The sequence below is a fragment of the Macaca nemestrina genome, chromosome 7, assembly GCF_043159975.1.
Source record: "Macaca nemestrina isolate mMacNem1 chromosome 7, mMacNem.hap1, whole genome shotgun sequence".
NCBI classification, from domain to species: Eukaryota; Metazoa; Chordata; class Mammalia; order Primates; family Cercopithecidae; genus Macaca; species Macaca nemestrina.
The window spans coordinates 30127556-30151107 of record NC_092131.1 but is presented as its reverse complement, the minus strand read 5'-3'; the positions used below and the strand labels follow the sequence as shown (position 1 = coordinate 30151107).

The following is a 23552-nucleotide window of genomic DNA, read 5'->3' as shown; positions in this document are numbered from 1 at the left end:
TACATTAATAAGTTTATCATACATCATTCTTTAAAACAATTTAAAGGAAATGCATGCTATTTCTAATTTTCTACTCCAAACAACAGAGCAAAAAAGTGTGAGCCACTTTATGGTTTATGCAACTTGACCTGACTTTGCCTATGCCTTCAATCTCCCCTTACAACTCTCACTTTCTCACTAATTATGCTTCAGTCACACTAGCTCACCTTCTGTTTCTTGAACATAACATACTTTTCCCCAATTCCAGGCCTTTACAGAGTTCTGTTTATCATTCTTCAAGTAAGCTCTCAATCTGTCCGTCTCAGATCAAAGAAGGTCCTCCTTTACCGAGGCGGCTTCTGATTGCCTTGGTAGCAACCCCTCCCGACCTAACCATTTGCTCCATAGCACTGTTTACTGTGATCAAGACTGTTCACAGCATGAAATTATCTACTTGTTTATTATCTGTCTCCCCTATTAAAACAATAAAAACAGGGCTGGGCGCGGGGGCTCACGCCTGTAATCCCAGCACTTTGGGAAGCCAAAGCGGGTGGATTACCTGAGGTCAGGATTTCAAGACCAGCCTGAACAACATGGTGAAACCCTGTCTCTCCTAAAAATGGCAAAATTAGCTGGGCATGGTGGTGGGTGCCTGTAATCCCAGCTACATGGGAGGCTGAGGCAGGAGAATCGCTTGAACCCAGGAGGCGGAGGTTGCTGTGAGCCGAGATCATGCCATTGCACTCCAGCCTGAGCAACAAGAGCAAAACTCTGTCTCAAAAAAAAAAAAAAAAAGTCTCTCCTGTGCTTATAGTAATGACTGGTCCTATATTTGATCAATATTTTTTGTACAAGTGAATAAATAAATGAATTTTAGAGATATTCTGTTACACGCTAAAGGTGTTTATTGGCCGGGAACAGTGACTCACGCCCGGGAACAGTGAATCACAGCATTTTGGAAGGCCAAGGTTGGAGGATAGCTTGAGCCCAGGAATTTGAGACCAGCCAGGGCAACACGGCAAGATCCAACTCTATTTTAAAGAATGGATAGATGAATGAATAAATAAATAAGTTTATATTTTAGGCCCTATAGAACTTTCTATAAGCTACTGATTTCCCAGAAAAAACTATCTCAAGGCTATACACTAAAATCTCCAGCTTGTTTTTCTCAGGAATGAGAAGAGGGAGCAGGTAAGAAAGCCTAAGATGATTTAGCAAAAAAACATGTACTACTGATATGTGAGTTATTAGTGTCACCATACTTTAAGAGTGTTGATTTTGGAAGGGACCATAAAAGCTCACTCTACTGAAAAGAGTGAGGTTCAGTACATTAAGATCATACAGCTACTAACTGCCTCAAAAGTCTTATTTCCTCTCAGCATGGAAAAACCTATACAACCATAAGCTGAAAATTACATAACAATACTAGAAAAAAATACCAATTCTATGAAGAGTTAATCATGAAGAGTTTATCACTTCTCCACAGCAATCGTTATAAGCAAAGGATTCTAAGTAAATGGTTCCCTGCTAGTCATGTGTGTTCAACATAAAGTGTCAATACTAATTTAGCATACAAGAGTCATTTGCTGCTCCTTATTTGGGCATTCCAAAGTTAATAACCCTTCAAATGAACATCAAGATTCTAGCATCTCACAAGGCTCAGTGAAGGACATCTGAAGAGCAAGGTTCCTCCGTAGTAATTAATTATAAAACCCACCCCCAATTTTTTTCTTTTCTTTTTTTTTTTTTTTTGAGACAGAGTCTTGTTCACCCCAGCCTGGAGTGCAGTGGCCGGATCTCAGCTCGCTGCAAGCTCTGCCTCCCGAGTTTACGCCATTCTCCTGCCTCAGCCTCCCGACTAGCTGGGACTACAGGCGCCCACCACCTTGCCCAGCTAATTTTTTGTATTTTTTAGTAGAGAGAGGGTTTCACCGGGTTAGCCAGGATGGTCTCGATCTCCTGACCTCGTGATCTGCCCGTCTCGGCCTCTCAAAGTGCTGGGATTACAGGCTTGAGCCACTGCGCCCGGCCTCCAATTTTTTTTTTCTTTTGAGACAAAGTCTTGCTTTTGTTGCTCAGGCTGGAGTACAATGGCGTGACCTCGGCTCACTGCAACCTCCGCCTCCCGGATTAAAGCCATTCTCTTGCCTCAGCCTACCAAGTTTCTGGGATTACAGGCGCATGCCACTATGTCCGGCTAATTTTTGTATTTTTAGTAGAGATGGGGTTTCGCCATGTTGGCCAGGCTGGTCTCGAACTCCTGACCTCAGGCGATCCACCTGCCTCAGCCTCCCAAAGTGCTGGGATTATAGGCGTGAGGCACGGCACCTGGCCGAAACCCCAAGTTTTATAGTCTGAGAATTAAATGTGCTGAGGAAACTGAGTACATTCCAGGAGGCAAATGGGCTGGGGAGCATTATCTGAAAAATACAATATACTCTTGAAGGTATCAGAAGCACAAATAAGCTTTGTGAACAAGATAAAGTAGTAACTCATCTGTAAAACAGATATTACAGAAAACAGGCAAATAACTAGACTAAAAGGATAAGCCTGTCAAAACATTCACTATGTGAGGTAGAAAGAAAACGCTATCTAGCTTAGCTACTGTGTGAAATCATACAAACAACATATAATTTATCATGGGGTCAGTTTAAAGTTGTTACAGTTTTTTAGGGGTAATACGTTGAAGGCATTCTTTTGGGTATACTATGTAACATTTCTTTTCTTTAAGAGACAAGGTTTCATTATATTGCCCAGGCTAGTCTCAAACTCCTGGCCTCAAATGATCCTCCCACCTCGAGCTTCCCAAAGTCCAGGGATTACAGGCATGAGCCAATGCACTTGTCCTGTATGTAATATTTCTTACATAACTATTTCAGAAGGAAAAATACATACACCAAGCCCTTTATTTCAAGATTTATCACTTGGCCGGGTGCAGTGGCTCACACCTGTAATCCCAGGACTCTGGGAGGCCAAGGTGGGCGGATCACCTGAGGTCGGGAATTGGAGACCAGCCTGACCAACATGGAGAAACCCCGTCTCTACCAAAAATACAAAATTAGTCAGGCGTGGTGGTGCAGGCCTGTAATCCCAGCTACTCGGGAGGCTGAGGCAGGAGAATCACCTGAACCCAGGAGGTGGAGGTTGTGGTGAGCCGAGATCAGGCCATTGCACCCCAGCCTGGGCAACAAGAGCAAAACTCCATTTCAAAAAAAAAAAAAGATTTATCACTCAAATCATAATTAGGAAAAAAAAGCATTTGGTTGTATCAAGCTTTACACTAAAAAAACTTTTTCATTCCCAATTTTGCATTACTAATAAGTCGTATACACAGTACTCACTTCCCATGTAGAGAGATCAATTGCCTTAGACTTGTCCTAGAATATTATGTCTTAGAATCCTCACTGATTCTTCTCACCTCGTATACCTACCACCTAGCATTTTCCATTCTTTCTCATTCACTGTTAATATTTCAGTGAGAACTCCCTGGTTTCTGAAGAATACCAGACCTCTTGGAAGTAAATCAGAAATCTTGGTCCAAATTCAGAAATCCAATAATCTGTTCAGTCTCAGGAATAACAAATTTTTTAAATCCTATTTTATATATTATGCAGCTCATTTCTATTTCTTCTAAAACAGGAAAATCAGTGATTGTCAAACAGGGCATCACTGCCACCTCTTAACTCCTCTCTCCCAGTGCCTTTGTAAATGTGTGAGGTGTTTCTAGTTAAGACAATGGGGGTAGGATGGGGACACCACTAGGATTTATAGGTAGTGCCACTTATGCTAAACACTGTACAATGCTAAAGACGGTCCCAAACAATCAAGTGCTCCCCCAATGCCAATGGCGTGTAATAATTACTCAATTAATGTTGAATTATTCAATGCATTCCAAACTTCATGCATGAATCTATCCACTTCTAGAAAACAAACAAACAAAAAGATATAAACCTGAAAGTGGTCCCAGTTTGGGGTTCTAGTGGCTGCATTATAGACAAAAGGAATGATCTGGCCGGGCATAGTGGCTCATGCCTGTAACTCCAACACTTTGGGAGGCCAAGGTGAGTGGATCACCTGAGGTTAAGAGTTCAAGACCAGCCCAGCCAACATGGTGAAACCCTCTCTCTACTAAAAATACAAAAAAATTTGCTGGGCGTGGTGGTATGCGCCTGTAATCCCAGCTATGTGGGATGGTGAGGCAGGAGAATCACTTAAACCTGGGAGGCAGAGGTTGCAGTGAGCCAAGATTGCACCATTGCACTCCAGCCTGGGCAACACAGCAAGACTCCATCTCAAAAAAAAAAAAAAACACAAACAAATAAATTTAAAAAAAAAAAAGAAAGAAAGAAAAAAAAAAAGGAACAATGCTTTGGAGACCTTATTTGGCCAAGATACTAAACTCCAAAAATAAATAGTTCAGTCTGAACAGTTCTACTCTATTTCGAATACAAAATAATCACCAATACAGACAGTGATTTAAACATCATTCCCTAGAAATCAGATAAAACTCTTGGTTTCTAGTCTTGAAATATAATGCAAAATGGACCAAAGCTGTATTTCATTCAAAATAACACAACCTGCCAATGCCAAATTGTTGCCCTTAGATGTTGCTTTTTGCTACCAAATGGGACTGGAGAGGTAGCACATACCAATAAAGAAGAGTGATTACCCCCAAGGAGAGATGCACCAAAACAAAGGCAACTGAAGTGAAGTGAAGGCCTCCATGATATAGGGTACATTTCCAGTATATGTTCTCCATGTATAGGGGCCTAATTTTCCTTTTGCAGGAGTGGACTACACTTCCTCACTGGCTTCAGGAGAAACGGTTTTGTGTTATACAATGAAAACTACTATTATTTGCTGAACCAACACTGGTGGATGCCTTATGTGTCAAACTTTCAGGCAGTAAGGCACCAAAGAGGGAAATACAAATATATAATCCCTACCCTTAAAAACATTATAGTCAAATGATATAGATTATGAGTGAACATACAATTACAACAAAAGGTGATGACTGTTATGATAAACATTGGGAGTAGAGAAGAGGGACACTCAGTCTAGCCAGGGAAGGTCCAAGACAACACCCTGGAATACTGAAGAATGAGTTGAGAACGGAAAGCAATAGAATTAAGTCAGAGAATGAATAAGGGTAGAATTTTCTAGGAAAAAGAATATCCATGGGAAGTCTCAAGAGAGAATGTGTCATATTATGGGAGCTACAAGTAGTTCCTCATGGCAAATATTTATAGGGAATGCCTGAACATTTTTTCTTCTTGGTTGGGCATAGTGTCTCACGCCTGTAATCCCAGCACTTTGGGAGGCTGAGGCAGGTGGATTGCTTGAGGTCAGGAGTTCAAGACCAGCCTAACCAACATGGCGAAACTCATCTCTACTAAAAATACAAAAATGAGCTGGGCCTGGTGGCAAGTGCCTGTAATCCCAGCTACTCAGAAGGCTGAGGCAGAAGAACTGCTTGAGCCGGACAGGCTGAGGTCACAGTGAGCTGAGATTGCCCTACTGTACGCCAGTCTGGGTGACAAAGCGAGATTCGGTCTCAGAAAAAAAGTTTTTTTCTTCTTAACCACCTTGGCTGGGTGCAGTGGTGCACAACTGTAATCCCAACACTGTGGGAGGCCAAAGCAGGCAGATCATTTGAGCTTAGGAGTTTGAGACCAGTCTGGGCAACAAGGTGAAACCCTGTCACTACAAAAAATACAAAAATTAGCCAGGTGTGGTGGTGTGCACCTGTAGTTCCAACTACTCAGAAGGCTTGGGTGGAAGGATCACTTGAGCTCAGGAGTTCAAGGCTGCAGTGAGCCGTTATTGCGCCATTGCACTCCAGCCTGGGTGACAGAGCAAGACTGTGTCTCGAAAACAAACAAGAACACGTATAATAGTATTTATTTTATAGTGAAAACAAACAGAATGGCTAAAACTGAACTGTTTATTTCTGGATTTCAGTATTCTGATGAGAGTTGAAGCTAGGCCAGAAAAGTGAGTAAGGGGTCAAGCATGCCACAGCAGCTTAGTCTTTACCCATGGAAGCCATAGAAAGATTTTAATTGTGCACACTTGCGTGTATGTGTATATACATGATGAGAGAGAAAGAAACAGACATGGATGAATTTGTTTGTTCACGCCAGCAAGAAAAATGGCAACGAGATGGTTCCAGGCTGCAGTAAATCAAGCAAGAAATGAAAACGGCCTGAACTAAGTAGTAGAGAGGGGAATATACTTGAGAAGTGTTAAGAAAATACGATAGTTTACAGAGACTAAATAGATGGAAGGTCTGAGGGAAACAAGAACCAGAATGATTGCTAAGCAGAGAGAACATATGGGCAGTATGTGTCACATGTGAAATTTGAATAGCCTTTGAGCCAGTAAGTCCACATCTAAGAATTTATTTTAAACAAATAATCATGTTTGACAAGATGTTTGTATGTGGATCTTGAATATATTTGTCTATAAAACTAAAAACCACCAATGCTTAACAAAACTAGCAGATAACCACATGATGGAATCCTATACAGATTAATAAAAAAAAAAAAAAATGAAGTAGACCTATATGTACTAATAAAAATTGTCAAATATGTTAAGCAAAAAAACAAAACAAAACAAAACAAACCAAGTCAAAGGAAGTTATGGGCATTAGAATCCCATTCATGTAAACAAAAGTTTCTAAGTGTGTATGTATATGTAAAATGAGGATATAAATATCTAAATCCATAACGAAAATGTGGACTTATATGCATCACTGTAGTTAACAGCAGTTACCTCTGGGAAGTAAAATAGGAGAAAAGTGAGCAGGACTGCATATACTTGTGACATATACTTATGGTATCTTTTATCATAATATATTATTTGCATAATTTTTTTTTTTTGAGACAGAGTCTTGCTCTGTCACCCAGGCTGGAGTGCAGTCGTTCCATCTCAGCTCACTGCAAGCTCTGCCTCCTGGGTTCATGCCATTCTCCTGCCTCAGCCTCCCAAGTACCTGGGACTACAGGTGCCTGCCACCACGCCTGGCTAATTTTTTGTATTTTTAGTAGAGACCGGGTTTCGCCGTGTTAGACAGGATGGTCTCGATCTCCTGACCTGGTGATCCACCCGCCTCAGCCTCCCAAAGTGCTGGGGTTAGAGGCGTGAGTCACTGCATCTGGCCTATTTGTATAATTTTTTTTAATCAATATGATAGTAAGAAAAAATGACTCCCAGGCTTTCAGCATAAACAATTACGAAAATACCACTACCATTTACTGAGTTAGAGAAATAGCAGGTAGATTAAATGGAAAATTATGTATTTAAGTTTGGATTTGATTAAGTAGCACTTTAGGGAAATGCAGATACACTTGCCCTTGTAGACAGTAAGATATAAGGACCTACAGCGCAGCAGAGAATACTGGGCTGGACACAGACTGAACAGTCTATCAGCATATGAGTGGCAAACAAATTACATTAGTTAAAGAGAATGTGCTGTGTTTTTTGGTTAGAGTCACAGAATGATTAAAAGAAAAAAAATATATATAAAGAGAATGGGCTGTAAAAAAATGTGTTAAGAGACCTTTGCCAGGGAGCACCTCATCAAACTGGTTTAGGTGAGGCCATTTTGTAGTGACTTGAAGACTGAAAGGAAAGTGAAGAATAGGGCAAAAACAACTCCTGAAAGAAGTCTGAAAAAAGTGAAGAAAATTAGGTGGTAGCTAGAGGGAACACTGAGAGTAGGTACTCAGGGAAAAGCCTATCTTTCAAAAGATAAGAAAGGCCAGGCAGTCTCACGCCTATAATCTCAGCACTTTGGGAGGCCAAGGTGGGTGGATCACAAGGTCAGGAGATTGAGACCATCCTGGCTAACAGTGAAACCCCATCTCTACTACAAATACAAAAAATTAGCTGGGCATGGTGGTGGGCGCCTATAGTACCAGCTACTTGGGATACAGAGCAAGACCCCGTCTCCAAAAAAAAAAAAAAAGTAGTAGCCAGGTGTGGTGGTGTGTGCTTGTAGTCCCAGTTACTTGGGAGGCAGAGGTGAGAGGATCACTTGAGCCCTGGAGGTCAAGGCTGCAGCAAGCCATGATCTCACCACTGTACTCTAGCTTGGGAGACAGAGGAAGATCCAATCTCAAAAAAATAAAATTAAATTAAAGCCATGATCATTTGTTTAGCAAAGTTATGGCTTTACTGAGGTGGTTGTTATGAAGCAAAAATAAAGCAGAAAACAAAGGCCAGGTATGGTGGCTCACACCTATAATCCCAGTGCTTTGGGAGGCTAAGGAGGGAGGATTGTTTCAGCCCAGGAGTTCACGACCAGCCTGGGCAAAATAGTGAGCCCTCTTCTCCATTAAAAATAAAAAAATTAGCTGGGCATGGTGGTGCGTGCCTGTAGTCCCAGCTACTCAGGAGGCTGAGGTAGGATGATCGCCTGAGCTCAAGAGTTCAAGGTTGCAATGAGCTATGAGGGTGCCATGGTACTACACTCTAAAAAAGAATAAACAAACAAATGACAAGAAAAACAAGCACATTCAAATGCTAACAGGAAAGAGCCATTAGAAGAGGAGAGGTGAAGAACTGTTGAGATTAACTAGTAGGTAAGGTTCCTAAAGAAAGAGGGAAGGGATTGAGATCCAGAACACATATGGCAAGATTAGGTGTAGATCCAGGCGCAGTAGCTCACGCCTGTGATCCCAGCACTTTGGGTGGTGGAGGCAGGAGGATTGCTTGAGCCCAAAACTTCAACACCAGCTTGAGCAACGTAGGGATATCCCACCTCTACAAAAAAATAATAAATTAGCCGGGCATGGTGGTGCACACCTGGGGTCTCAGCCACTTGAGAAGCTGAGGTGGGAGGATTGCTTGAGCCCAGAAAGTTGAGGCTTCAGTGAGCCATGATCATGATCACTGCACTCCAGCCTGGGCAACTGAAGAAGACCCTGTCTCAAAAAAACAAAAAATAAAAATAAAAAAAAGATTAGGCTTAGACAGAAGAAGGCATTTCATGCAAAAATAAAAGTAAAAGTCAAAGAAAAAACACAGTGCAGGATGAAGAAAATTGACAATTTTCTTCCAATAGTCTTTATATCCAAATAGATGGGGGAGTCACCTGCTAAGAATGAGATGGGATGAGAGGAGTAGGAATTAAAGTTTGGCAGGAGTACCAAGGGAGCTGAGCTGAAACAGGAGATATAAATCTGCATGACTGCATAATTGTCTTCCCCCAAAGCTCAGCAGCCATGATGCAGAAGAAAAGGATGGGTTGTTAGTGTTATTTTAGAGGGTAAATTGAAAAAGTTTGCGGGGGACAGAGAGGCAAATGATAGGTACTGAAAGCTCTCAAGTATTTTTCCAAACATCATCAGTTCTAAAGAAATCTTTCACTTCTATCTTGAGTATTTATTTACAAGGAAAAAAAAAAAAAAAAACTAGGTCTTCTTAAAAATAGTTCCTTGGCCCTGAGTGTAGCTGTTCTGTGATGAGATTATTTTAAGCAAATTTTATTTTTGGCCTATGGATTACTTCGTAGCAGGGCCATCCTAAATCTGGATAGCAAATGCTAGTTTTGTATTTAATTTAGGGCAAAGGAAGTTTGTGTAATTTATTATATTCAAATGAACTATTAAATACCTAAGTACTCTAAGTACATGGAGGAAATCAGTAAAGACTACAGGAAAAAACTAGAAGAAACTACAGGAGAAATTAAAAGTTGATGGTAAGGCTCTGGGATTGCAGATTTTAAAAAATTTACTGGCAGTTTTAGAATGCTAGTAATATAAAGTAACTTTTAAAATGTACTTTTTTCCCCCTTTTAAAACAAGGTATTGCCACCCAAGCAAGAGTGCAGTGGCTCGCTGTATCCTCAAACTCTTGGGCTCAATCAAACCTCCTGCCTCTGCCACTCAAGTAGCTGGGAATATAGGTACAAACCACCAGGTCCAGCCATTGCTACTTTTAACATGATTCAAACAGCAAGAAATTCATCATGTCCACAAAATTTAAAATATTTCCTAAAATATTTATCATTGAGGGAAAACATGAGAGGATTACCTTGTCTTTTGACTGTCCTTGTCGAGCGATTGCATCATATTTAATTTTTCCTTCAGAATCCACCTGAATGGCCAGTGCATTCGACATTTTTTTCTTTCGTCCCATATCCAGTGGATACTGGGCCACATGGATCTCTGGGAAGGCACCTCCATCTCCAAAATCCTACACATTAGAAGTAGTTAAATAAAATAGTTAATCATCATTTGACATTCAAGATATATTCATTCATTCAACAAGTAATTGTTGAGTCCTTAGTATGTTAGATGCTAGAGATACAGCAGAGGTCCCTGTCTCTTGCGGAGTTTACATTCTAGTAGGCAAAGATAGAAAAAAACACATTCTTTGGCTTGTGATAAGTACCATGAAGGTAACATAAAAATCAAGACTGGGAAAAGGGGCTACTTTTGATAGGGTGGTTGGGGACAGCCTTTGTGAAGAAGTAACATGTGAGCTAAAGCCTAAATGATTAGAAAGCAGTCATGGGAAGATGTGTGTGTACACACACACACACACACACACACACACACACACACACACACAGACAGGAAGCATTTTCTAGACAGATCAAATAGCCAACGTGAAGGCCCTGCTGCAAGAATGAGCTTGGCATATTTTAGGAAATGAGAATTCAGTGGGGCTAACAGCTTAATAAGGACAGCAGAGCTTGAGGCACAAGTTATATGAGTAAAAAACACCAGATCATGAAGGGACTTACAGAATATAGCAAGACAATGTGGATTTCATATATGCAGGACAAAACTAAGCAAAATGGCTAGGACAAGGCAAAATATATGTGCATATATTTTAGCATATATATACATATTTTAGTAAGGAACAGGTAAAGCTACATTTGGGGCAGAAATATAAAAGATTTTTTCTTGGAATCAGATTTTATTAACATATTATTTATTCATTGTTATGTGAGAAGCAAATGAATACAACAGGAAGGATCCAGAAATGAGTTTACTACATTTCTACTAGTGATTATACATAATTATTTAGGAGAGAGAACTGAGACTGCTAAAGTAGAACAAGCTAAATAAAGTTTGCTGATGAAATGTAATATTTTGAAAAGGTTTATCAAGCAAACATGAGGATCAAGTATAATTTTTAAGTAGTGTTAAAAAATTTAGCAGTATTTGCTTAGTACACTTTAAACATGATTCACACTTGTATTATCTCATTTAATCCTTGTAACTCTTTAACATCATTGTATTTTAAATGGAAACATTCAGGTTTAGGAAAATTAAGCGGTTTTCCTGAGATCTCGCAGGTATTATATGCAGCACCTGAACCAGATCGTTTGAAACTCCGAAAAGCTTTGTATTTTCTACTACTATGAAATACCTTTCTTTTAGCTCAAAACAGCCAAACGAGTACTATTAAGAAATGATAGAAAACACAAATTAAATTTAATCATTTAGAGGGGGGTTGACAGAAAAAAAAAAGAAAATATTCACTTTTACAAGACCTCTTTAAGTAATACTCCGTTAGATCTAAGATATATGAGTTCCTAAGTACAATATGCTTATTTGCTAAAGAGATGTTTGAAGTTTTTGAAAACCAAGAGAATAACGCTGAGAGACATTTTCTTGCAAATGAGAAAGAGTTAAAGCATTCCTAAGAAAAGTGCTTCCCGTACCCAGGCCATCAATCTGACACATGCTTGGATTTGCTAGAGTTTTTCAACTATAATAAGCACTTCAGAACTGTAGATGTAGCATTATGTGGTCATTAAGATTGCCAGAAAATCACAGCTTTTATTTTGAAAACTAGAATAAAATGCCTTCTTCCACAGAACATTCATTTCCCTCAAGCAGCATCCATAGCATTTCCAGATTAGCTGGCCATTTCAACTTGATTTTCAAATAAACTGTTCTGTTCCACCAGGATATATGAAACCACTAATAGTCAAGTAGGAATCTAAAAACCTAATAGCAACCAAGTATTGTAATGCTGAAATGCATGGATGAGATTTCCATTCTATGTAAGGTGATGCCTGTCACCCTCATGGTGCAACCTATTGACAGACCAAACAATATTTATAATGCCTCAACAGAGACACTCAACTCCTCTATTAGATGACGCCGCCAATCACTACTTTTTTTCCCCAGGTAAGACTCCTTGATAATCTTTCATCTTGCTCTGCCTCCCACAAATTACACTATCAGAGAAAACAAAAGCAACAAAAATCCCTTAATAATTGCAATATGACTGGCCTTCACACACCAGCATTCATAAGGACCAGAGGAAAGCTGACAAAAAAACAACAAAAAAACCTACATGTGGGTTTTTTGGAATACATAGGACAAGATATGATCGAGTTGGGTGTTCCTCTTATAAACTCTAATAAAGAGTATGAGCCAGGTACGGTGGCTCACAGCTGTAATCCCAGCACTTTGGGAGGCCGAGGCAGGTGGATCACGAGGTCAGGAGTTCAAGACCAGCCTGGCCAAGATGGTGAAATCCCGTTTCTACTAAAAATACAAAAAAATTAGCCGGGCGAGGTGGCGGACGCCTGTAATCCCAGCTATTCGGGAGGCTGAGGCAGAGAACTGCTTGAACCCGGAAGGCGAGGTTGCAGTGAGCTGAGATTGCGCCACTGTACTCCAGTCTGGTGACAGAGCAAGACTCCGTCTCAAAAAAAAAAAAAAAAAAAAAAGTCTGGTAGCCAGGGGACTGAGATATGGAAGAGATTGAGAATACAGATGGCTTCTGGTAGGACTCTAAGCTACAACTATCAATTCAGTGGATACTACGATCACTACTTGAAGGCATGTGAAAAAAGGCATGAGCCCTTCATACTTGTGAAGTAAAAATCATAACCAGTAAGGACAGAACAAAGAAAAGTGATGGGGTGATGGCTGGGCTTAATGGCTCACACCTGTAATCCCAGCACGTTGGGAGGCCAAGGCAGGTGGATTGCTTGAGGTCAGGAGCTCAAGACCAGCCTGGCCAACATGGCGAAACTCTGCCTCTACTAAAAACACAAAAATTAGCCAGGTATGGTGATGCGCGCCTATAATCCCAGCTACTTGGGAGGCTGAGGCAGAGGTTGCAGTGAGCTGAGATCGCACCCCTACACTCTAGCCTGGGTGACAGGGCGAGATTTTTGTCTTTAAAATAAAATTAAAAAAAAAAAAAAAGAAAAGTGATAAAACGAAAATAACTGGGAATGATATAGGCACTTCAGATTTTTAATAGGGCAGATATATTTGTTGGGACATGAAGAAGCAAAATATGCAGGAATCAGAAGGAATACTGAGAGAGAAGGAAAAGGCTTGATTGAAGTGGAGGGAGTCCTGAGGAGGAAATATGTGTCTCAAATGTTTGCTTTTCTCCCTAGTGAAGACAGTGGTCAAGCATGGCAACGCTGCCCTAGAATCAGGGAAAGGAATATGTATTAAATTAATGTAGGCCAGGTGCGGTGGCTCAGGCCTGTAATCCCAGCACTTTGGGAAGCCGAGGCAGGTGGATCACCTGAAGTCAGGAGTTCAAAACCAGCCTAGCCAACATGGTGAAACCCTGTCTTTACTAAAAATATAGAAAATTAGCTAGGCATGGTGGCCTGTGCCTGTAAAATCCCGGCTACTTGGGAGGCTGAGGCAGGAGAATCACTTGAACCTGGGAGGCGGAGGTTGCAGTGAGCTGAGATCACACCACTGCACCCCAGCCTGGGAAATGCAGTGAGATTCCATCCCAAAAATAAAACTAATTAATTAATGTAAAGGATCCTGAGTAATTAGAATAGGTGCTGCCAAGGAAGCTTGCTCTTTTTATTTTTATTTTTTATTGAGACAGAGTTTTGCTGTTGTTGTCCAGGCTGGAGTGCAACGGTGCGATCTCGGCTCACTATAACCTCCGCCTCCCAGGTTCAAGCAACTCTCCTGCCTCAGCTTCTGGAGTAGCTGGGATTACAGGCACGAGCCACCACGTCTGGCTAATTTTGTATTTTTAGTAGAGATGGGGTTGCTCCATATTGGTCAGGCTGGTCTCAAACTCCTGACCTCAGGTGATCCGCCCGCCTCGGCCCCCTAAAGTGCTGGGATTACAGGTGTGAGCCACTGTGCCCGACCGGAGGCTTGTTCTTTGGCAACAAGCTAGCAATAGAAAGGGCTATTCCAGATGGTTCCTTCTCCCTCATTGCCTTCAAATCAACCAAATTTTGTCTCTTATACCCACAAAAACATACTTAACCTATATATCATATATATATTAACATTCTCAAATTAAAGGTAAGAAAACAAGTGAAGAGAAAGAAATTAGCAAAGGAAGTGCTACTGGAGTTTTCCCTGAAAGAAAGTTCTCTCTTCAGAGTTATGTGGTATTACTGGAGGGGAGGAGGAGGAGCCCAAACATGAAATCCACTTTCATCTCTCTTATCTTTTTACCTTCCCATTATTTTCCATATGCTATAATTCCTGGATTTACAAAATGTTAGTTTTCTGGTAAATATTTAATAGTTTGATATAGGAATAGACAAATGGTACAATTCTCTAGTGACCACAAAGCAGTGACAGATAATAAGCAAAAAGAAAATGATACATCTTCTGAGCGAAATATACATCTTGAGAGCGCATAACCAGAATTTCTATCACACTGACATTCATAATCAGAGGTCCTAACATTTAAATTTATGTTATAGTGTGCTATAAATTTCAGCACAACTTAATAAATTTAAACTTAAGATCCATATGTACCTCTAATAACCGAGGTATCCAGCCTTTCCGGTATCCGTACGGGGGAGGCTCTCTTCGGGAGGAGACCAGTGAGGTCTGCCGCGATCTTTGGGATCTTGCCTTTTCTTCAGCCTCAAGCTGGTCCTGAGATAGCTGAGTAGGTGCGGGTAAAAAGCTATAAGCAAAGATAATAAAAGTCAGAAATTTAAAAAACGCTTATGTTTAATTTGACCACTGCAACTTGGCCACAGAGACAAATTTTCCTACAATGCTTTTACTTTTCAGCGAAACAGCCGATTTTTCAATGATTTATGGTAGTACTCAATATTAGTCATTTTATAACATGTGGAAGACAGAAGTACTCAAAGACACACAGTAAAAACATCTGACTAGGACAATAGCAAATGATGTCCAGAATAAAAAATTAACATATATTTCATATAATAGACAAACTCTTAAGCATTTATGCTTCCGTATTTCCCTTTTTTTTTTTTTTTTTTTTTTGAGAAAAAGTCTCACTCTGTTGCCCAGGCTGGAATACAGTGGTAACATCTCCACTCTGTGCAACCTCTGCCTCCTGGGTTCAAGTGATTCTCCTGCCTCAGCCTCCCAAGTAGCTGGGATTACAGGCATGTGTCACCACACCACGCTAATTTTTGCAATTTTAGTAGAGATGGGATTTCACCATGTTGGCCAGGCTGGTCTTGAACTTGACCTCAAGTAATCCGCTGACTTCGGCCTCTCAAAGTGCTGGAATTACAGGCGTGAGCCACCACATTTGGCCACGCTTCCATATTTGTCTTTTTTTTTTCTTTTTGAGACAGAGTCTCTCTGTGTCACCCAGGCTGGAGTGCAGTGGCACCATCTCGGCTCACTGCAGCCCCCACCTCCTGGGTTCAAGTAATTTTCCTGCCTCACTCTCCCAAGTAGCTGGGATTACAGATGTGCGGCATCACACCCAGCTAATTTTTGTATTTTCAGTAGAGACAGGGTTTCACCATGTTGGCCAGGTTGGTCTCGAACTCCTGACCACAGATGACCTGCCTGCCTCGGCCTCCCAAAGTGCTAGGATTACAGGTGTGAGCCACCACACTCAGCCTGTTTCCATATTTCTTATAACAAGCAAGTAAACATTCCTAAAAATCCAGGGATAAACTGTCCAGTATATACTTGCTATTCTTATACTCCTTTTATTTTTTTTGAGACAGAGTCTCGTGCTGTTGCCCAGCCTCGAGTGCAGTGGAGCAAACTCGGCTCACTGAAACCTCTGTCTCCTGGATTCATGTGATTCTCATGCCTCAGTCTCCCAAGGAGCTGGGATTACAGGTGCGTGCCACCACACCCCTAATTTTTGTATTTTTAGTAGAGACAGGTTTTTGTCATGTTGGCCCATGTTGGTCAGGCTGGTCTCAAACTCCTGACCTCAAGTGATCCATCAGCCTCACCCTCCCAAAGTACTAGGATTACTGGCATGAGCCACCATGCCTGGCTACTCCTTATTTTTAACATTTTTACCCTTATGCTCCTTAAACTACTTCAGTGTAAATACAAAAGAACTAGGATTAGAACAAAGAGGTAGCTAAAATAAACAGGAGTTGTATATTTAAGTGCCAAGGGAATCTAGAATGAAATTTAAAACTTAGAGGCCAGGCCAGCCATGGTGGCTCACACCTGTAATCCCAGCACTTTGGGAGGCCGAGGTGGGTGGATCACCTGAGGTCAGGAGTTCAAGACCAGCCTGACCAACATGGTGAAACCCTGTCTCTACTAAAAATACAAAATTAGCCGGGCGTGATGGTGCGTGCCTGTAATCCCAGCCACTTGGGAGGCTGAGGTAGGAGAATCACTTGAACCCGGTAGGTGGAGGGTACAGTGAGCCAAGATTGCGTCATTGCACTCTAGCCCAGGCAACAACAGCAAAACTCCTTCTAAAACAAACAAACAACAACAACAAAAAAACTTAAGAGACCAAAGAATCAAAGCAGAAGCCCTGAAGATGCAGCTTATTCTTTAGTCAAGGTAACCTTTCTACTAAACTGTTCTTAACAACTTTTAAGTATTAAAGTATTATAGTGATACTCTAAAGTACTACAAAAGGATCCTGATGGCTGAATATGGAGAAAACAACCTTAGTTCCTTTGTGATTCTTGGATAGGAAGCATACCTAAGTAGCAGAGCTTATTAATTATTCAAAAATATTTATTATTTGGGTTCAAGCACTATGCTAGGCATGAGACTATAAACGGAGTCTTGCAGAGACAGAACAAAAAAAAAATCACACAAATCTATAATTACACATGTTAAGTTATGATGTTAAGATACAGATGCTATGAGTCTACATGATAGGGATCTAATCCAGTCTGGGGCGGTAAGTGATGGCTAGGCTTAGATTTCAGATCTGACCTATGCCACTTACTAACCTGGATAAGCTACTTACCTCTCTGAATCTGTTTTCTCATCTGTAATAATAGTTCATAAGAGTATCTACTTCATAAGGTTCTTATAAATATTAAATGAGAGAAATCCATGAATCTGTTGGCATAGTATCTAGGCACTTTCAATACAGGTTCCGTATGTTTGATAGTTTTAGGGCTGTACCATGACTCTTCCAGTTTGGGTTAAACGCCCGTCTCTATGCTCCCCTACAACCCTCTATATACCACTACTACAACATTATCTTACTGTACTGCAATCATCTACTCATTTATCTACTCTGTTTTCACAAGACTGTGAGCAGCTCTGCAGGAATCACACCTTATACTTCTTTCATCCCTAATGCTCCAAGACTTTTAACTTCACAGCTGGAGCTCCTTAAATGCTGTAGGAGAAATAAATACACTCTTCCCCGGCACTCACCATCTTCATTTCGCTATAGCCTTCTTATCTTACCTTAAGCCATCTCAGGATCTTTACATTGGCTATTCCTTCTGCCATAAAATCTATCTGTCTGTCTGTCTCAATCAATTACAATTTTTCCGGCTGGGCGAGGTGGCTCACACCTGTAATCCCAACACTTTGGGAGGTCAAAGCAGGTGGATTACTTGAGGCCAGGAGTTCAAGACCAGCCATGCCAACATAGTGAAGCCCTGTCTCTACTAAAAATACAAAAATTAGCCAGGCATGGTGGCGGATGCCTGTAATCCCAGCTGAGGCAGGAAAATCACTTGAACCTGGGAGGTGGAGTTTGCAGTGAGCTGAGATTGCTCCACTGCACTCCAGCCTGGGTGAGAGTGAGACTCTGCCTCAAAAAACAAAACAAAACAAAACAAAACATAACCAAAAAAACAAAGACAAAAACACAGAACCTATTTTCGTATGCTTTTATAGAAAACTCTTCTCCAGATGTCTTCTTCTGTGACTGCTCCTTGAGGAGCAGGGCTATCCCATAGGCAGTATGCCTAGAGTAGCCCCAGATCTTTCAACAGCTTGCATCTTAGCACTCATGTCTCTGCTCAGTTACCTCTCTCTAGAGCTGTTTTCTGACCATCTTACCCAAAATAGCCACTTCACCCCAAATTTTGAGTCACTCTCTAACCCTCTTTTATTCCTAGCGTGTATTACCTGAAATTGCATTATGATTTTACTCATAGTCTTTCTATCCCAGTAGAATGTAAGCTCCATGTGGATAGAGTATAAAATTAAAACAAATTCAGTTTCTCCTATTATTTCACTCAACAATCAACAACACACAACACTTCTGATACCAGATACATGATGGTTTTTCCCCACGTATCAAGCAAGCTATCAATTGTTTACTGGACACCAGTCAAGTGTCCTCTAATTCAATTCATTTTTGATGTTATCTACCTGGAGATAGTGTCAGATGTCACAGGTTGAGGGCTCAGTCCCTCAAGACTGCCCTTACTTCAGATGCCAATAGTAGGTCCAGGTCACCGGCCAACTGACTACAAACCAGGGTTCCCATGACCTCATCCTCAGGTTCAACTAATTTGCTAGGGTAGCTCACAGAACTCAGGGAAATGCGTTTACTGGTTTAAAGGATGTTACAAAGAATACTGAGGAACCCCAGATGGTAGGTATGGAAAGCTCTGGAGTCCCCAAGACTGGTCATTTGAATACTGCATTCTGCCATTGCAATTTTAAGCACACAATACCCATGACAGGTCACACGATGTGGTGGCTGAGATGGGTGGATCACTTAAGCCCAGTTCAAGAACAGGCTGGGCAACATGGCAAAACCCCACCTCTACTAAAAAACCAAAAATTAACTGGGCATCAAGGCAAGCATCTATAGTCCCAGCTACTCTGAGGCAGGAGGATCACCTGAGCCTTGGGAGGTTGAAGATGCAGTGGGCTGTGATTGGGTCACTGCACTCCAGCCTGGGCAAGAGTGAGACCCTGCATCAAAAAATAAAATAAAAAAATACCCATCACATCTCTAGAAATTTTTCCTGTGTGTCCATTTCAAATTCCACCTTTTCCACGAAGTCTCCCCTCATAACTTTACTAGTCTATGACACAGTGTCTCACACCTGGAGGGTACTCAAATGTTTGCTGCCTGTAACATTTACTAAAGAAAAAACTCTTGGCTGGGCATGGTAGCTCATGCCTGCAATCCCAGCAGTTTGGGAAGCCTAGGTGAGAAGACTGATGGAGGCCAGGAGTTGAAGACCACCTTGGCCAACGCAGTGACACCCCATTTCTAGCTTTTTATTAAAAAAAAAAATTCAGATGCCGGGCATGGTGGCTCACGCCTGGCACTTTTGGAGGCCGAAACAGGAGGACTGCTTGAGGCCAAGAGTTAAAGACCAACCTGGCCAACACAGCAAGACTCCATCTCAAAAAAAAAGTTTTTTTAAAAAAAAGGCAAAAAAATTTTTAGAAAGGAGAGGGGAAAGAAAACTCTCCAGCCCACACAACTTATTCCATCTAATTCTTTTTGCACTAAGGTTAGTATAACACAAATGTGCATTTTGTGTTCTGTGATTGTTTTATGTCTGTATACCTTGTACCCCATCTTCCCTGTTGCCAAAGACAGATTTTCTTCTGTGTACACAATCCCCAGGACAGAGCAAAGCACCAACAGTAATCCCCAAAGTAATTTTTTGGATTCATACTGTCATCAGCCAGAAAAAAACAAAAAAAACAAAAAAACATGCATGAGGAGAATGAAGGGTGTTAAGAGGGCTCAAGTTGATGTCCTAAAAGGACTACTTTCTCTACAACCTTCCTGAACACTAGACTTTTCCTATTCAGTTCGCATGGAAAGTTTTCCCACTTAAGGTGGGGCAGCAAGGTTGGGGACTAGCAGGGGTAGCGTAACTTCTCGGACTCTCCCACTGGAAAGCATCTTTTTCTTAAAGGCAAGGAGCACTTTACAGACAGTTACTAAGGTAACCGAAAACAGCAAAACTCTGAGGTGGTTCTATCTACGGAAGAAATTCTAAGCTCCAAAGTTAAAGTGCGGAGCAGTGGCGCATATCAGCAGACAGCTGCCACTAGTGTGGCTCATTTAAATCTCTGTTCAGCTCCGGGTCCCTTTTTTCAGGAATCCTTGTTTCGGGACACAGGCAAACGGCCGGAAAGCCGCGCAGTCGCAGCCCGTGCGCTTCACTCCGCCCAAATAAGCCACTACCGTCCCCAACCCCTTCTTGTTCGCCCGAGCCGCGGACCTGAGGGAGCGTTGTTCGCTCCCCGCAAGATGCTTAAGCGAAAAATGCAGTCTTCAGTGTCTGAGGCCACGCCGCGGCTTTCGGCCTCGGTGAGGGGTGAACTAAACCCGGGAAACCGCGGAAAGACCCCAGCTTCGACTAGGCCTAGTCGTAGCGGCGGCCAGCGGGAGGACGTAGCCGTAGTTTTGGCCCACGTCATTCTGTGCCCCGGGTCAGGTCACCGCCCCAAGAGTATGGGAAGAGAAATGAAAAAGATTGGTACTCCCAGACCCTTCCGTATCGAGGACCCCAATCAACAACCCACCTGGTGAGCGCCATCTTCTTCCGCTTCTTCCAGCGCGAGCGACAGCACCGCGGGGCGGGTCTTTCCAGATGATGAGGAGCGGAAAGGAAGGAGCGCGCGATGCGCAGGCGCTCTGGCCGAAAGGCCTTCTGGGATTTGTAGTTCTTTGAACGGGAGTACCATTCGTTTCTATTCTGACCGGACCAAGCGGTTATCAAGGAATAATCTCTTCAGCTAGCAACAAATACATAACTCGATCGCTTATATGCGACATGATAGGGCGTTCCCTAGGCAAAATATCAAAGATAGAGGGAGATGCTGTTTAGGCCGCTTTATTACGTTCCTTACTCAGCCCCATTCCCCCAGAAAGGCTACAAAATACAAAAGCTTCACCGGGACAGCTACTGTAAGTGAAAGGGTGATAGGGAGTTTAAAACGATAGGTAATAGTGAGACTGGCTAATGGAGAGTTCTTGGACTCTGAAAACATTCATACTCAAAACTTTTCTTTAAACCGTATCCTCCTACCACCCAAAACAATCTCCTGGGGAGATATTTTGTAATCCTTGGTAATTTACCGAGCGTCTGGGTTCCCTGCCCAGGGTATGACAAGGCTGAAATCTCATAGGAGGCTCTGGAGAAAAATCCATCTTCTAACTCATTCTTGTTTGCAGAAATCAGTTCCTGGCGGTTGTGGGATCGACTTCCCTGTTTTGTTGTGTGCTGCTAGTGGTGGCCACCCTCAGCTCCTAGGGATCACTCTCAACTCCTTCCCACATGAACCCTATTTATTGGTAGTTCACAACATGGATGTTTGCTTGCTCCCGGGCCAGCTGAAGCACATCTTTCTGTATCCTCTTCTGCCACCGTTGGAGAAAAATGCTCTGCTTTTAAAGGGCTCGTGTGATTAGATCAGGCTCACCTGGATAATCTCCCTGTTTTGAGACCAACTCTTGGCCGGGCGCGGTAGCTCACACCTGTAATCCTAGCACTTTGGGAAGCCGGGGCGGTCGGATTGTCTGAGCTCAGGAGTTCCACACTAACCTGGGCAACATGGTGAAACTCTGTCTCTACTAAAAATACAAAAATTATCTGGGTGTGGTGGTGTGCTCCTGTAGTCCCGGCTACTCGGGAGGCTGAGGCAGGAGAATCGTGTGAATCGGGAGATGGAGGTTGCAGTGAGCCGAGATCACGCCACTGCACTCCAGCCTGGCGACAGAGTGAGACTCCGTCTCAAAAAAAAAAAAAAAAAAAAAAAAAAAAAGCTGGGTGTGGTGGTGTGCTCCTGTTTTCCCAGCTACTAGGGAGGCTGAGATACAAGAATTGCTTTAACCCAGGAGGTGGAGGTTGCAGTGAGCCGAGATGGCATCATTGCACTCCAGCCTGCGTGACAGTAAAATTCTGTCTCCAAAAAAAAAAAAAAGATCAACTCTGCCACACCGCATAACAGAATCAGGGGAGTGATCTCTCTTCATAGTCACGGCCCCAGGGGTTATGTAGGTCATGTACTGTGGGGGTGGGGTGAGGAGGAGATCTTGGAGGATATCCTGGAATTCTGCCTGCCACAGCATGTAAACCAAAAACACTTTTGGTAAATACAAGATTATTCATCACATTGTGTAATATAACATGCATGGCCTGGGAGCCTGAAGATTAGAGTTTAAGATGTAGCTTTGGCCGATTATGGTGGCTTGTGCCCATAATCCCAGCACTTTGGGAGGCGGAGGCAGGCAGATCACCTGAGGTCGGGAGTTCGAGACCAGCATGACCAACATGGAGAAACTCCGTCTCTACTAAAAATACAAAATTAGCCGGGCATAGTGGTGCATGCCTGTAATCCCAGTACTCAGGAGGCAGAGGCAGGAGAATCGCTTGAACTCAGGAGGCGGAAGTTGTGGTGAGCTGAGATTGCACCATTGCACTCCAGCCTTGGCAACAAGAGCAAAATGCTGTCTCAAAAAAAAAAAAAAAAAAAAAGAAAGATGTAGCTTCAGCACCAATAAATTCTTTTTTTTTCGTAGCTGTAATTTTTTTAAATTTTTTTTTATTATTATTATACTTTAAGTTTTAGGGTACATGTGCATAACGTGCAGGTTTGTTACATATGTATACTTGTGCCATGTTGGTGTGCCGCACCCACCAACTCGTCAGCACCCATAGCACCAATAAATTCTTATAGGGCAAGTCATTTAATTTATTTGGGCCCCGGTTTTATTGAACTTAAAATGCGATCATGTTATCTGCTTTATCTATATTTATATAAATGTAAAATAATTATATATAATACAGCAGAGTATGAGCCTTAAATGAGGTAATGTAGGTGGATATGTTTTTACTTAATTCTTAAGTTCTATGTAAATATGTTAGTTATTACGGTTAATATTTTGGTTGACAGTGATCTACTTTAACCTCTGCTCCAGGAATGTATTATTTGTAAAAGGAGAAAAACAGAGAAGCAAATTATAGAACGTCCTGGAAGCCAAGATCAAGGAGCTTAGATTTAATTCAGCAGGTGATTTGCAGCTGAAGAAGGACTTAAGTAGAGGGCCTGGGTCAAAGGAATAGGCAAGAAAGACATTCTTAAGGCAGAATGGGTTTCTATGGCAATGAGAGACAAAGGAGGCTACTGAGGACAAGGTTAAAATAATTAACATGGGAAATCAGTAAGACATAGACCAAGACCTATGCAGGATGAAAAGAACAGGGTGGAGAAGAGCTTTTGCAATCCACTCTCATTTTCCACAGAGGCATATCATGCAAGACATTTCCACCGGTCATAGTCCCTCGCTGTTTTGGGGGTGTGTAGAGAATAGAAACTGACTTTAATAGCAATCCTATCAAAACATAATTAAGAAAGCAAATCTACTACAAACGTGATACAATATTATACCCAAAGGCCAAGTGCTTTCTTTTTGTTTTTTGGGGGAGGGGGTTTGGTGTT

At 41.9% G+C, this 23552-nt stretch overlaps 1 protein-coding gene across 2 annotated transcripts in view; it reads right to left on the bottom strand.

Annotated features, from left to right (window-relative positions):
- The window catches only part of LOC105495835 (SNW domain containing 1), a 44080-nt gene extending 23372 nt beyond the window's left edge, over positions 1-20708 (bottom strand). For both annotated transcript variants that reach the window (XM_011765685.2, XM_011765686.2), the window contains exons 1-3: positions 20634-20708; positions 14718-14871; positions 10018-10179 (exon numbers count right to left, since the gene is read on the bottom strand). In XM_011765685.2, the coding sequence (XP_011763987.1) occupies positions 10018-10179; positions 14718-14871; positions 20634-20647 (330 nt within the window). In that variant the 5' untranslated portion in view covers positions 20648-20708. The remainder of the gene's footprint in view (positions 1-10017; positions 10180-14717; positions 14872-20633) is intronic.
- Between the last annotated feature and the right edge of the window lie 2844 nt (positions 20709-23552).